Source organism: Leucoraja erinacea, chromosome 3 (assembly GCF_028641065.1).
Source record: "Leucoraja erinacea ecotype New England chromosome 3, Leri_hhj_1, whole genome shotgun sequence".
NCBI classification, from domain to species: domain Eukaryota; kingdom Metazoa; phylum Chordata; class Chondrichthyes; order Rajiformes; family Rajidae; genus Leucoraja; species Leucoraja erinaceus.
The window spans coordinates 49040895-49054522 of NC_073379.1; the positions used below are offsets into that span (position 1 = coordinate 49040895).

General features: G+C 41.0%; 1 protein-coding gene and 1 non-coding gene across 2 annotated transcripts in view; both read right to left on the minus strand.

Moving 5' to 3' along the window:
• The window catches only part of LOC129695559 (E3 ubiquitin-protein ligase UHRF1-like), a 106004-nt gene that overhangs the window by 15958 nt on the left and 76418 nt on the right, over nucleotides 1-13628 (minus strand). Inside the window, exons 5-6 of the mRNA XM_055632630.1 lie at nucleotides 2283-2392; nucleotides 1957-2143 (exon numbers count right to left, since the gene is read on the minus strand). Coding sequence (XP_055488605.1) covers nucleotides 1957-2143; nucleotides 2283-2392 — 297 coding nt within the window. The remainder of the gene's footprint in view (nucleotides 1-1956; nucleotides 2144-2282; nucleotides 2393-13628) is intronic.
• LOC129695975 (U6 spliceosomal RNA) lies at nucleotides 10000-10102 on the minus strand. The gene has a single exon (XR_008723261.1). It is a non-coding gene; the product is annotated as a U6 spliceosomal RNA (small nuclear RNA).

Genomic DNA, 13628 nt, shown 5'->3' on the forward strand with positions numbered 1-13628 from the left:
TGGGGAAAATCCACGCTGGTCACAGGGAGAATGTACAAACTCCGTACAGACAGCACCCGTGGTCAGGATCAGACATGGTCTCTGGCGCTGCAAGGCAGCAACTCTACCGCCGTGTTACTGTGCCGCCCCGAATAGGAACGCCCCGAATTTAATAGGAACCAGAGGTGCAACTTTTTCCACACAGAGGGTGGGGGTTATATAGAACGAGCTACCAGAGGAAGTACACGACGCAGATACTATAACAACAATTAAAAGACATTTGGACACGTATATGGATATGAAAGATTTAGAAGGATATGGACCAAACACGGCAGGTGGGACTAGTGTAAATGGGGCATTTTGGTCGGCATGGGCAAGTTGGGCCGAAGGGCCAGTTTCCATGCTTTGTATGGAACCTAATGAAAGACCAATGTTTTCCAAAACCTCAATCATGAAGCATGACATAACATAGCGACATTACTGATAAACAAACACAACAATGCTGCTAACTCAGTAACAAAGATGGCCCACAACAAATCCTAAAAACAATGAATTTTAATATATATAAATATTCATTGATAATTAATAATCCACAAAACATATTGGAATAGTGCATCAGTTTAATCAAGTAATTGTTTCATCCAATTAATTTCAATGTTGTCAGCCTACCCAACTCAACGATGAAGCAAATACTGTAATATATTTGCTAATGGTTTATTTGGAACCTGTTGCCAATATCATTATCGATATGATTCTTAATATTCACTTAAAAATTGGAGAGGCAAAGAGACTTTGTAATTTTGTTTGGCTCTACCCAATTGCTTTGCAGATGGGCTAAAAATGCTGTGTCTTCCACAGAAGTTGTAGCAGATGTATGAAATGCAAAACAGAAAATTCTACAAGCACAGGCAAGAAAATAAAATCATCCAGGTGGTCATTTGTGGCAAATATCTGAGGGCACAGAAAACATGGACAGAGTGGAAGAAAGAGAATATCCACTCATAATAAAATGGAGACCACTGTGAAACAAAAATCTGAAATTGTCCAACTGGCAAATAGCATTGCGGATATTTCAGATGTATATATGATTTAGGGTAAAAAAATATGACCATATCATTGTCCACTGGTTCACCATTCACCAATGCAATAAATTCAAAATTCTCCTTCCTTAATTTATAATCTTACTCCCATCAACATCCTCAACAGATACAATCCATGATGTACACCCTTCTCTTTGCTCCATCAGTAGTTGGGGTTATCTCTCATATTTCTGTATTCCAAAAAAATCTTTCTACTTCCATTCCCATCTAGTTGCTCCTTTCTCCACCTTAACTAATGCTGAATATCATCCAAAGTACAATTTAAGGTATAATTCACTTGTGGTCTTTCAATACAGAGGAAGATTAAAGTGACTTTTTGGAAGCGCAGGTTTACCACCGATCTTCTGATGGTTCCAGACCATTTCTGGATTATGTGTTTAGTCGGACCAACAGAGATCATGGTCTCTGAGACTGGATTGGTACTGCCTAGGCCGCCGAGGGACCGAGATACCAGCCCGCAATGTCGGCCTTGGAAGTCAGCTATGGGAACGGATCTGCCAGCTTCAGCTGGGCCAGAGTTCCGGAGTCCTGGCCACAAGGGGCAAATTCGACCCGCTAATCGGCACAGAAGTCCAGATGAGGTTGAGATTGGCCTTCTCACCCATCTAGGTGCCACATTTTTGGAGGCACTTCCAGGGGGGACTTCAAGTGCACTCTCATAATTATGTCCGGATTAAAGGAGGTGCAGGACTACCAGTTGCCTGAAACATCGGTGGTGGACTTGTATTTATATCTATAACATTGCCAACCTTTAATGGAAGGTGACTTTGGCTAAATTAAGAACCCAAGACCCAAAGTATAGAGGAATAGAGATTTCCCACTTCTTTCTCCTGTCCCAGCATTTAACCAAAATAATATTCATCAGGACAATATTTACCAGTCTTCATCTTCTGGTATCTGGCTGAGAGGTGGATTCAAGCAGTATGTGTGATATGCCATATTACACTCATCACACAACAGCTGCCGATCTGGATCCTGCTTCCCACCACATAATCGACAGGCACAGTATCGGCATTCTTTGTCAGGGTCTGCCTTACAGTATTTACACTCAGGACCACTCTTCCCTGGAGAAATAATGAAAGGTGGGGGAAGGGGGTGGGGGCACAAAAGTAAAAAACAGATCAAAACAATTGCTTGACTTAAATTTGTCTGCAGAGTAAACAAACGGTTTAGAAAAGTCATTGCATGTAAACAGCTTCATACTTCTAAACAGGCCATCAGCTAGTGTAATTGGCTCAGCTCCAGATTCTTCAATCTTGTATATTTCATCCAAACATGCTATCTTGCAATCGCCTATCATATCTAATGGGCCACTGTAAAATATAAAAAGGGTAAAGGTTTGCTTGCACAGTTAGCCAATTTCACAAACATTTAAAACAGAAACATCTACAAAAGAAATCCTTCAACATCACCAAAAAGGCAACATCTTACCAATGCACACACTGAACTTCCATTGCAATTTTCACAGCCACAACCATTCTCCCCCCCCCGCAAAGCAAAGATCATTTAGAGATAAATATTCATTTTCAGGACAAGGTTCATGCATACAGATACAAGCCATTTCCATGTGAAATAATTCCTTAAAAAAAAAAGAAAATTCTAATGCACAGTTCAACAGTTTCTGAATGAGTTGGATATTGCTTCAAATTACATTCACCAATGCAGCGTTTAATCAGAACCCAGAAGGTACGTGCATGTAATACCAGCCCACTGCACACAAATAAGGTCACTCATAATCAAACATTATTTGAAACACAGATATTCTCCCTACAATGCAACAAAAAGGATTGTGCACCATCTAGTCCAAGTAATCAAGTGGTAGATTTCCAAGTATGCAAATGGTTAATGAAAGTTCAATTTCTTAATTTGTAAAATAACTTTAAAATGGCAGAATGAAATAGAGCATCATTTTAAATTTACAAGTTACATCAAATTCTCCAATTTCAAGTAATTGACGGCAACAACCTCCCCCGATGGGCACACATTTCTCCCACTATCTCCTACCATCCATCTCCCTGCTTTTTTTTCCCCTCCTCCATTCACTCAGCTCCCATCCCTGAGCCCCATTTTTCCTTTATACCCCCTGACTTTCCCCTCTCACCCAGATCATTCCCTCCGGCATTCCATTTAACTCCTCTCTTTCCTTATCTTCTGTCTCCTTTTAGTCTTTAGCCATTGTCCCTTACTTCACCCATCTGCCATTCAAACACCATCTCCCATCACCTGCACCCACCTGTCACTTGCAGGCTTTGTTGAAACCCCATCTCTCTTTCCCAGGGTCTCCCACACCATCACTGATGAAGGGTTTTGGCCTGAAACATTGCCTATTTCCTTCGCTCCATAGATGCTGCCTCACCCGCTGAGTTTCTCCAGCATTTTTGTCTACCATCAGTTTGAAGACATGTCCATTCTCTCTACAGATGCTGCCTAACCCGTTGAGTTCCTCCAGCACTTGGCTTTTTACTCAAGATTCCAGCAGCTGCAGTTTCTTGCATCTCTCTTGTCTTTCACTCCACCAGGAACATGCCGTTCCAGAACATTCTCAATTTCACCTCGAGAAGCTTTTAATTAAATTAGGCTGTGGGCCGAGGGGCTTAGAATAGAATAGTTTCTTTATTGTCATTGTAACATGAACCATGTACAACGAAATTTTAAAATGTCAGCCAGTCAGTGCACCATTCAAAGTTCGTTTTTCGTTCAAGTTCATGACCCAACTCATGGAACTACCTGAATTTTTAACATATTGAGTAAAAATAATATATAATCAATATATATACAAATCAAAATAGGACGTACATGGTAAATGGTAGGGAATTGAAGAATACAGTTGAACAGAGGGATCTGGGAATAACCGTGCATAGTTCCTTGAAGGTGGAATCTCATATAGATAGGGTGGTAAAGAAAGCTTTTGGTATGATAGCCTTTATAAATCAGAGCATTGAGTATAGAAGCTGGGATGTAATGTTAAAATTGTACAAGGCATTGGTGAGACCAAATCTGGAGTATGGTGTACAATTTTGGTCGCCCAATTATAGGAAGGATGTCAACAAAATAGAGAGAGTACAGAAGAGATTTACTAGAATGTTGCCTGGGTTTCAACAACTAAGTAACAGAGAAAGGTTGAATAAGTTAGGTCTTTATTCTCTGGAGCGCAGAAGGTTAAGGGGGGACTTGATAGAGGTCTTTAAAATAATGAGAGGGATAGACAGAGTTGATGTGGATCAGTTTTTCCCTTTGAGAATAGGGAAGATTCAAACAAGAGGACATGACTTCAGAATTAAGGGACAGAAGTTTAGGGGTAACATGAGGGGGAACTTCTTTACTCAGAGAGTGGTAGCGGTGGGGAATGAGCTTCCAGTGGAAGTGGTGGAGGCAGGTTTGTTGGTATCTTTTAAAAATAAATTGGATAGGCATATGGATGAGAAGGGAATGGAGGGTTATGGTATGAGTGCAGGCAGGTGGGACGAAGGGAAAAAAGTTGTTCGTCACGAACTTGTAGGGCCGAGATGGCCTGTTTCCGTGCTGTAATTGTTATATGGTTATAAATCATACCTGAAACTCGTCAAGGCCAAAACCTGCACATATTTTTGAAATATGAGAAAAACCTCAAATTTTTCCGAGTTGTAATTGTCCAATCAATGCACGTTTGACACTGAGGTCGGACGAAAATTGACCAATCGTCGTTTTATGGTCGCTATGCAGCGAGGACCCTGGGATTATGGCTGCCTCCTAATTAGATCAAAACAATGGCAAGGTTTCGAAGAAAAAAAGGTAATGCTAGCCTTGCTGATAATTTTGTTTTACAATTGATTTATCTTTATAAAGTTATGATGTGAAATGTTAAATAAAAATGATAAATAACAAATGTAGAGCTTGGGTTAGGATTAGGATCGGTCAGTCAGTCGGTCTGTCGGTCGGGCTATCGGTAGGCCGATGGATGCTGTGGAGGATCAGTCGGGCTGTCGGGCCGCTGGTGGGTGCTGTGAGTGGTCGGATGGCCGGTGGGTGCTGCGAGGGGTCGGTCGGGCTGTCGGTGGGCCGGTGTTGCAGCGAGCAAGCGGGCGGTCTGACGGTGCCGGCACTATGGGGGTACTGAAGGCGGGCCGGGCAGCGTGCAGGGCAGTGCTGCTCCGCACCATCATCACCACGATGATCCAGAAAGACATGCTGGCTGAGCTGGACGCGCTGAGGGGCCACACGTACGGAGCCCGCAGCCGGTCTCAAAGCGGCTCCAGCACCAGCTGAGGGCAGCTCTGGAAGGGGGGTGGGTTAGGGTTAGGCATTTTCCTGGCCTTCCCTCAGCCTGGCACTGCCCCAGTCCCACTATGGCCGTGACCCCCACTCTGCACACTGGCAGTCAGTGGGGTTCAGTAAACGGGGAACCCACAGGAACTGCCCTCACCCATTAATTAGGCTGGTTCAGGAGCCAGACCTCTGCGGCAGTCTCATTCAAAATACACACTCACAATTATATTATACATAATCATACATGATTACGGTCATATTCACGTCATATATATGGTATGATAATATATGGTTTAAATAGACTGCAGCACGGAATTAGGATCCCATGGTGTAATGCGGGCATTGGACACTAGATGGCGCTTACTTTCTAATTTTCTAATTATTTATATGAATTAATGTGCAACTTTTGGCACTGACGAGTTATGACTTCCTTCTCAATTATATTTTATATAAATCTGTGCAAAATTTCATGTAGATCCGAGACATGGGTCACAAAAGTTAAATTCTAGGCACATTTTCGATGCTCAGCCCACAGCCAAAATTAAATAGAAAGTATTCTATAGGGATACAAACCAGTTGGTTTGGCAACTGCTATGCTCAAGTTATGGATGCAGCCCAGTTCATTATGCAAACCAGCCTCCCCTACCATCCACTCAATCTACACTTCACGATGCCTCAGGAAAGCAACCAAAAATAATCATGGACTACTCACTAATTCCCTCTGCTCCCTCCTGAAGCGACAAGGGTTTGAAGGCATCTACCACCAGATTCAAGAACAGATTTCCCTCCGCAGTTATCAGACTCCCGAACAAGACCTCATAAACTAAGGATATATTCCTGATCTCTCAATCTACCCACTGTATGGATTGATTGCTGGTTGGCAGACTTGGTGGACCAACGGGCCTGTTTCCGCGCTGTACGTCTAAAGTCTAAATGCAATCATTTAAAAAAGTGAAAATGAATTAACCAATTGCCCATACTAGCATGAAATGATGGGCTGATCATTCTGTACCAAGTTTAACCTGAAACATCCACAAGCAGATTCTACAGCAAACTGATGGGGAATGACATTTGGTTTACACTCTACCACTGAACTCCATGAGGAGTTCAAAGTCAGTGCTGTTAATTCAATGAACCTAACATTTACGTCAACAGTAAGATGTTATCTGTTGGCAATCCACATCAAATTCCAGCTTAAGATAAAAGGACTGCTCCAAACTGCATTTTGTTTGTGTGCTTAAGAGCATCAATGCATATTGACAATGACAAATAGTTATAAATGAATGGACATCTGACTTGTAATGAAGAGCAAAACATCCAGAAGCCTGCCACAAACAAACAGTGCAGTTATAAATAAACTGAGCATAATTGTCTTTTCCACTCTGTTGATTTATCAACCTGGAAAAAACACCACTCACTAAAAAGTCTCCTGATATCTGACTAGGTGTTTTGATTAATCTTAAACTTAAATCATATTTGTGTTTTGGCATTTGATTAAGTCTCTGAGCAATAGCCCTACTCTCCACAGCAATTAATATATGTTCTGTTTTCTAACCTATCAAGTGGAAATACTCTGGTAGCACAGCAACAAAACCATGCACAATAATTATGGTAACTGATCAAAGAACTATTGAAGAAAAAAAAAGCACAAGCATTTGCATCTGTCAATATTACTACTTCTACCAAAAACAAATACGACAGTGTTTAGACTATTTATAAGCAGAGTAATACATTACATGTAAATAATGTCCAATTTATTATAATGTTCTCGTAAATGATTGCAGGTTATTTACCCATAATCTTTTACGGATTACATGGCATGTCATGTAAGGATGTCTGCAGGAAGATTGTTCCCGATGTTAGGGAAGTCCAGGACAAGGGGTCACAGCTTAAGGATAAGGGGGAAATCCTTTAAAACCGAGATGAGAAGAACTTTTTTCACACAGAGTGGTGAATCTCTGGAACTCTCTGCCACAGAGGGTAGTTGAGGCCATAGTTCATTGGCTATATTTAAGAGGGAGTTAGATGTGGCACCTTGTGGCTAAGGGGATCAGGGGGTATGGAGAGAAGGCAGGTACAGGATACTGAGTTGGATGATCAGCCATGATCATATTGAATTGCGGTGCAGGCTCGAAGGGCCGATTGGCCTACTCCTGCACCTAATTTCTATGTTTCTATGTTTCTATCCTATATTAATTAAAGAGTTTATTATCCTGATCTACCCATTTCATTGTGAAATATGTCCGTACATATAAAATGTTCAGCTCTCTCGCTCTTTCCACATATCCCACTATTTAAAATGTGCAGTCAAACTTACCTACAGGGAATATAGACACAAGGAACTGTAGATGTTGGATTACAAAGAAAGACACAAAGTGCTGGAGTAACTCAGTCTGTCAGGCTGCTGACCCGCTGAGTAATTCCTGCACTGAGTGTCTTATTTCATTCATGGGAAAAATGCCATGGACTGTGGTTGTTAACTACAGTCTTGGTGGCAAGCTGGCTCCCAACTTTTCCCATTCCTTTATACTCCAAGGAAGCATTTAACAAGGTGTGCATTCAGAAGGAGAAAAGGGCAGTGGTTCTTTGCAACAAATTTGGATATAGAAACACTATAGGTTGCCAATCTGATTGAATGGTGCCAGGACAACAATTTGCCTCTAAATTGTTGACTTAAGATGGGGAAAGCTGAGGCTCCACGAACCCGTCTTCATCGATTGGTTCATGATGGAGAGTCAACAACTTCAAGTTCCAGGGCATGCATATCTCTGAAGATCTGTTCAGGGCACAGTACATGAATGCAATCATAAGGAAAGGCCATCAATGCCTCTACTTCCTTAAGTATGTGGAGATTCAACACATCATTGAATATTCTATTCAACTTCTACAGGCATATAGTAAAGAGTATATTGACCAGTTTAATCACGTCCTGTTTCTACAAACCGAATGCCCAGGAACGAATGAGATTGGAAAAAGTGGTGGACACTTGTCCATCATGGGTATTGATCTCCCCCACCATCGAAAGGATCTATAGAAGGCGCTGCCTTAAAATGAAAGCCAATATCATCAGAGATCCACACCACCCTGGCCATGATCTCATTTTGCACCTACCATTGGGAAGAATGGATAGCAGTCTGAAAATTGTGAGCACCAGTTTCAAGAATAGCTGCAAAATAATTAATTTGTTCTATTTTCGGTATATCTGACAATTAAATGCTCTTGACTTGACTCTCGACTCTGCTGTTCAAAAAAGATTAATAGATACCCAAACTACAAACTTAAAGAATGGCCACACATATCTAGCCTTAAATACGGAATTAAATTGTGAATTAAATTATTATTGTGATAGAAATACAATCTATTCAGGTCAGCTATCGCGGATCTGCAAGAGTAAATCTATGATCATTAATTATAATTAATGTCTTTAACACATTACTTCAGTGCATTCATTGCCTCCTCCACTAAGATCAGTGGTTCTTAACCTGGGGGTCGGGACCCCCATGCGGGGTCGTTTGGGGCTTTATCGGGGGTCATAAATAACATATCCATTTGTTGAGCCCATGTTTAGGAAAGCTAACAAAGCTACATACCACATCCAGTAATTTGTTCACGTATTGCCAAAAGGTTAAGAACCATTGACTTAGAAATAGAAACGTGTAAAATTCTACGCAGCTTTGAAACATCATCCATGTCATAGATAGAGTTAGCTAGAATCTGTTGCTATGTAGATTTATGCAACAGTGTTCAATGATGTACTGCATAAACTTTCAATGGGTTTTGGGAAAGATGCCATAACAGCACAAAGTGGATTGCAAACCCATGCAAAACCCAACTAAAACTAGAGACCGAGGCAACAAGGAGGCAACACACCATCCTGGAATACAGTTTGCAACCACAGATTCTCCTGTCTGTCCCACACCCCCAACTAACGATTCTCCTACCACAATCGCTCTGCCTGGCTTCAGCCTCCCCTGCTGTGCCTCAGAACCAGTCTCAATGCCACAGACCTGACTGCTGCTGCTTTCTCCTTGTTTTCCCCTGCAGAACATGTGTTTGAAGGGAATGATCAATAGGGAATGACCCTGCACTCTCTGCCTATTCCCTTTATCGGCAGTCAAACATCTACATTCCACCTGCAACATCGATGAGAGACCTTCAACCTGGATAATCTTCAGTGTTCCTTCATATGATCTGTCAGGAGCTAAAATAATTAATCCCAAAGTCTATTCATGAAGAATTAGGTGAGTGGTACTTTAGAACTCCGGGAAATCCAACACATGATCCATGAGTCAAAAGGCCTCTGGGTGAGCTGTACATTGCACAAAATTAGACTTTACTTTAGACTTTAGAGATACAGCGTGGAATCAGGTCCTTCAGCCGACTCCAACCAGCGATCATCCCCGTGCACTAACACTATCCTACACGCTAGGGACAATTTACAGATGCAAATCAACCGACAAATCTGTACATCGTTTGGAGTGTGAGAGGAAGCCGGAGCACCTGGAGAAAACCCATGCGGTCACAGGGAGAACGTACAAACTCAGAGAGTGGGAGGTGCCTGAATACGTACATGGATAGGCACATGAATACACAATGGAGGAATATTCAGATTCAATTTAATTTCAATTTTAATTGTCATTGTCAGTGTACAGTACAGAGACAACGAAATGCATTAAAAAAAATGGAACGCTTCACGAATTTGCGTGTCATCCTTGCGCAGGGGCCATGCTAATCTTCTCTGTATCGTTCCAATTTTAGTATATGTGCTGCCGAAGCGAGGCGATATGGATAATGTGGGGATTGTTCTAAGTACACATCATGTTCAGCAGAGACATCAAGGGCCTGTTCCTGCGCTGCCCTGTTCCATGTAACATTTGTCAACAGCATTTGAATCTTGGACAGCTACAGTATCACCACAAATAAGCCACAGAATATGCAATGTCACACAAACGTCCACAGCATAACAATATAGAAATACAACAGTTGGTGCCTTTAGTTGAAAAACGTCACACTCCCCAGCTGAAAATAATCCGCACAAAACTTAAAAACAAATAAAGATGATTTGGTATTTTCCAGTTATAAGGCTCAACGGTTTCTTGAATATTTCAGGCAAAAAAATGGAAGGATATGCTCTGATTCTGATGTAGTATCAGTGATCTGGAGTAGAATCTCATCACAGAATGCCACCTCAAGTGCAGAGCACTGATAGCACCATTTGCTTTTACACTGGAAGTATTTGGCTCAGAATGAACTCAAAACAGGTCCAGATACAGGTCTAATCTGATTTGAAAGGACAGTTCAACAATTTCCAGTCCTTTCATTCCCATTTTGGAGCCATCCTCCTGCAAAACAGAGAGACGTACAGATATATCTTGGGGTCCAAGTCCATAACTCCCTAAAAGAGCCTACACAGGTAGATAGAGTGGTAAAGAAGTCATATTGTGTGCTTGCTTTCATATGTCGGGGCATTGAATATACGAGTCCGAAAGTCATGATGCACCTTCATCAGACTTTGGTTAGGCCATATTTGGAGTATTGCGTGCAGTTCTGGTCGTTGTATTCCAATGACATTAAAGTTCAATTGAATTGAAAATTGAACATTAAGGATGCAGGCTTTGTGAAGGGTGCAGAGGAGGTTTACCAGATAATATCTGAATTAGGGCTATTAGGTACATGGAGAGGTTGGACAGACTTGTACCAGTGCGAGAGACAGAAGCCTGAAGTCCCAACCCTCTAGGTTCAGGAACAGCTACTTTCCTACGACGACATGGCTCTTCAACCCATCTGCATACCTGTAATCTTAACTCGGCAACTGAACACGTTGGCACAACCATGGATTTCATGACTATTGGCATGATAAATTTTTTATCATTGCAATATATCAGCCAATCTCAAAGATTTTATTAGAGTTGATTAGGGTTCTATGTGGTGTGATCAAATGACAATTGAAATTCCTGATACACTGACTATCCTAGTAATCATAACCTATATTTAATTTGTCAAACAAAACTTTCCTATCTTAAAATCATGTTGATTCTGGCCAAACATGTTAAAATTTTCTAAGTGTCATATTGCTACATTTCTAATAATGGCTTCAAGCATTTTCCTGTCAACCACTCTCAAGCTAATGTTCAAAAAATGTGGTACTCTGTAGCACCATCTCATGGCAGCAAATTTGCAAGCACTGAAGTAATTTGCCCAGATGTAAGCCAATCACCCGATTCCAAAATCACTTTATATCGACACTCATCTAAGAGCCCATAGAAAGTGACAGTGAATATTTTAGAAGAACAAAGTCACGCAGTGGCTTTAACACGTGTTCAGAAAATGATCTGAGGGTGTTAAATCAATTTCAAGTGTGATTTTGCTTGGAACAGTCTTACTATTGAGAAGTTCTGCATGGAAAGAAGGTGAATAGCATGGCTTGAAAGAGGTAGATCTTGGATTTCACCCGCTTGAATGGGCTGTCAGTGACTCTGGATATTTTTCTATTTTCTCTCCTCAGCTTAGTTTCTGAGTAAATACCAGATGTGTTATATTATGCAAACACATGTTCGCTTAAAATCTATTTCACTTTAAAAACCCGTTGGCTTTCATTCCATCAATTAAATTCAGAGCACGTCTTAGATACAAACTGTACCACCTTGTTCGCTTGCCATTTGTTTACCATGCCACTTCCAAGCATCAAGATTCACCTTTGCCCCTGTTTGGTCACTGACATGCAAGATGAAAAGAGGAACACAATTTCTAACACAAAATTCTTCAAACATTAAACTAACGCCTGTGAGGAACGATTAACATTGATGTTTTCACAGATTTTTGCTCCTTACTTTTGAACTGCAAGCTGATTTTTCACCAACGAATTAAGTCATGGAATTGGAATTATGGAGCAAGAATTCCATTTATTTTTGTAAAAGCACGATTTATTGCTTTCATCCAATTTCATTTAGACAACTGAACCAGGGTTGACAAAATATAATTATGCCTATGTTTAATAGCATCCTTCTATTTATTTCATGATATAAGAGTCATACATATGTAATGCATACCACAAAGGAAAAATGATTGTGTTTTAATATAGTAAACTGCACTGAATATTGCTTTAGAGATCAACACCTAAAACAATAGAAACACTTGTTGAGTAAGTCAAATCAAACTGAAGCACAACAAGTGTTAAGATGATAAAAGATTATTGGAGATAAGCAGAATTGAATATTGTCAAGTGTTTGGTAGATGGGTTAAGTGCCAACATTACAAAGTCACTTGAACAATTTCAAAATCTGAGAAACATTTTTAGAACATTGTAAAATAAAGCAAAACAGCTTATAAAGTAGATAGACACAAAGTGCTGGAGTAACTCAGTGGGTCAGGCAGCATCTCTGGAGAAAATGGATGGGTGACGATTCGGGTCGGAATCCTTCTTCAGACTGGAGTCACAGCACTTTGTGTCTCTCTTCGGCATAAACCAGCATTTGCAGTTCCCGCCTACGCAGATTATAAAGTCAATGTGTTCCTATGTAAGTGACAATTCAAAGCAACGCCATCCTAAAATTGTTGGCATTTTGGGATAAAATAAATTATTATGTCACTTACCTCTGCCTTTACTGAGGAAATAAAATAAACAATATTATCTTTTCTCACAAATACTGTGTTGCTGGTGGTGTGGTGCTCACAGTGGATATCGGTTACAATTTTACAACGCGGGGTTGAGCAGAGGTGGTGAAGCTCTCCAGTGTGACACCTGCCTTTTTAACTGGATGCAGAATAGCCAGGGTTTGTGTGTCAGAACTGCAGCTCGTCATTGCACTCTATGATTCCAGAGGCAGGCTGCTTGTACACTCAGAATTTAAAAGTCAGAGTTTAGGATCATAGAACCATACAGTTCACACACATACAGGCCCTTTCAGCCCAGCTCATCCATGCAACCAAAATGCCTATCAACGCTAGTCTAATTTGCTTGTGTTTGTCCCATATCACTCCAAATCTTTCCTATCCGTGTCCCTGTAATTTGTGGGTCATTAAACTTGGAAGGCAAACTGAATAAATACCCCATAGTTCACATCTGAAAATCATCAACTGGTTAAAACTCTCCTGAGCCCAGAAGGAGCAGGCACGGAATATAGACTAGTAGTTTGCTTGGATCTGACACTGCTCCAAGATATCTTCTGCACCAATTAAAGTCTAAAGCCAGGTTTGCCATCTGTGACAGACATGGAAATCCAATGTGTAAACTAGAAAAATCTGCAGAACTCCAAATCACGTCATGAAGTCACATAGCGTGAAAACAGGCCCTTCAGCCCAACT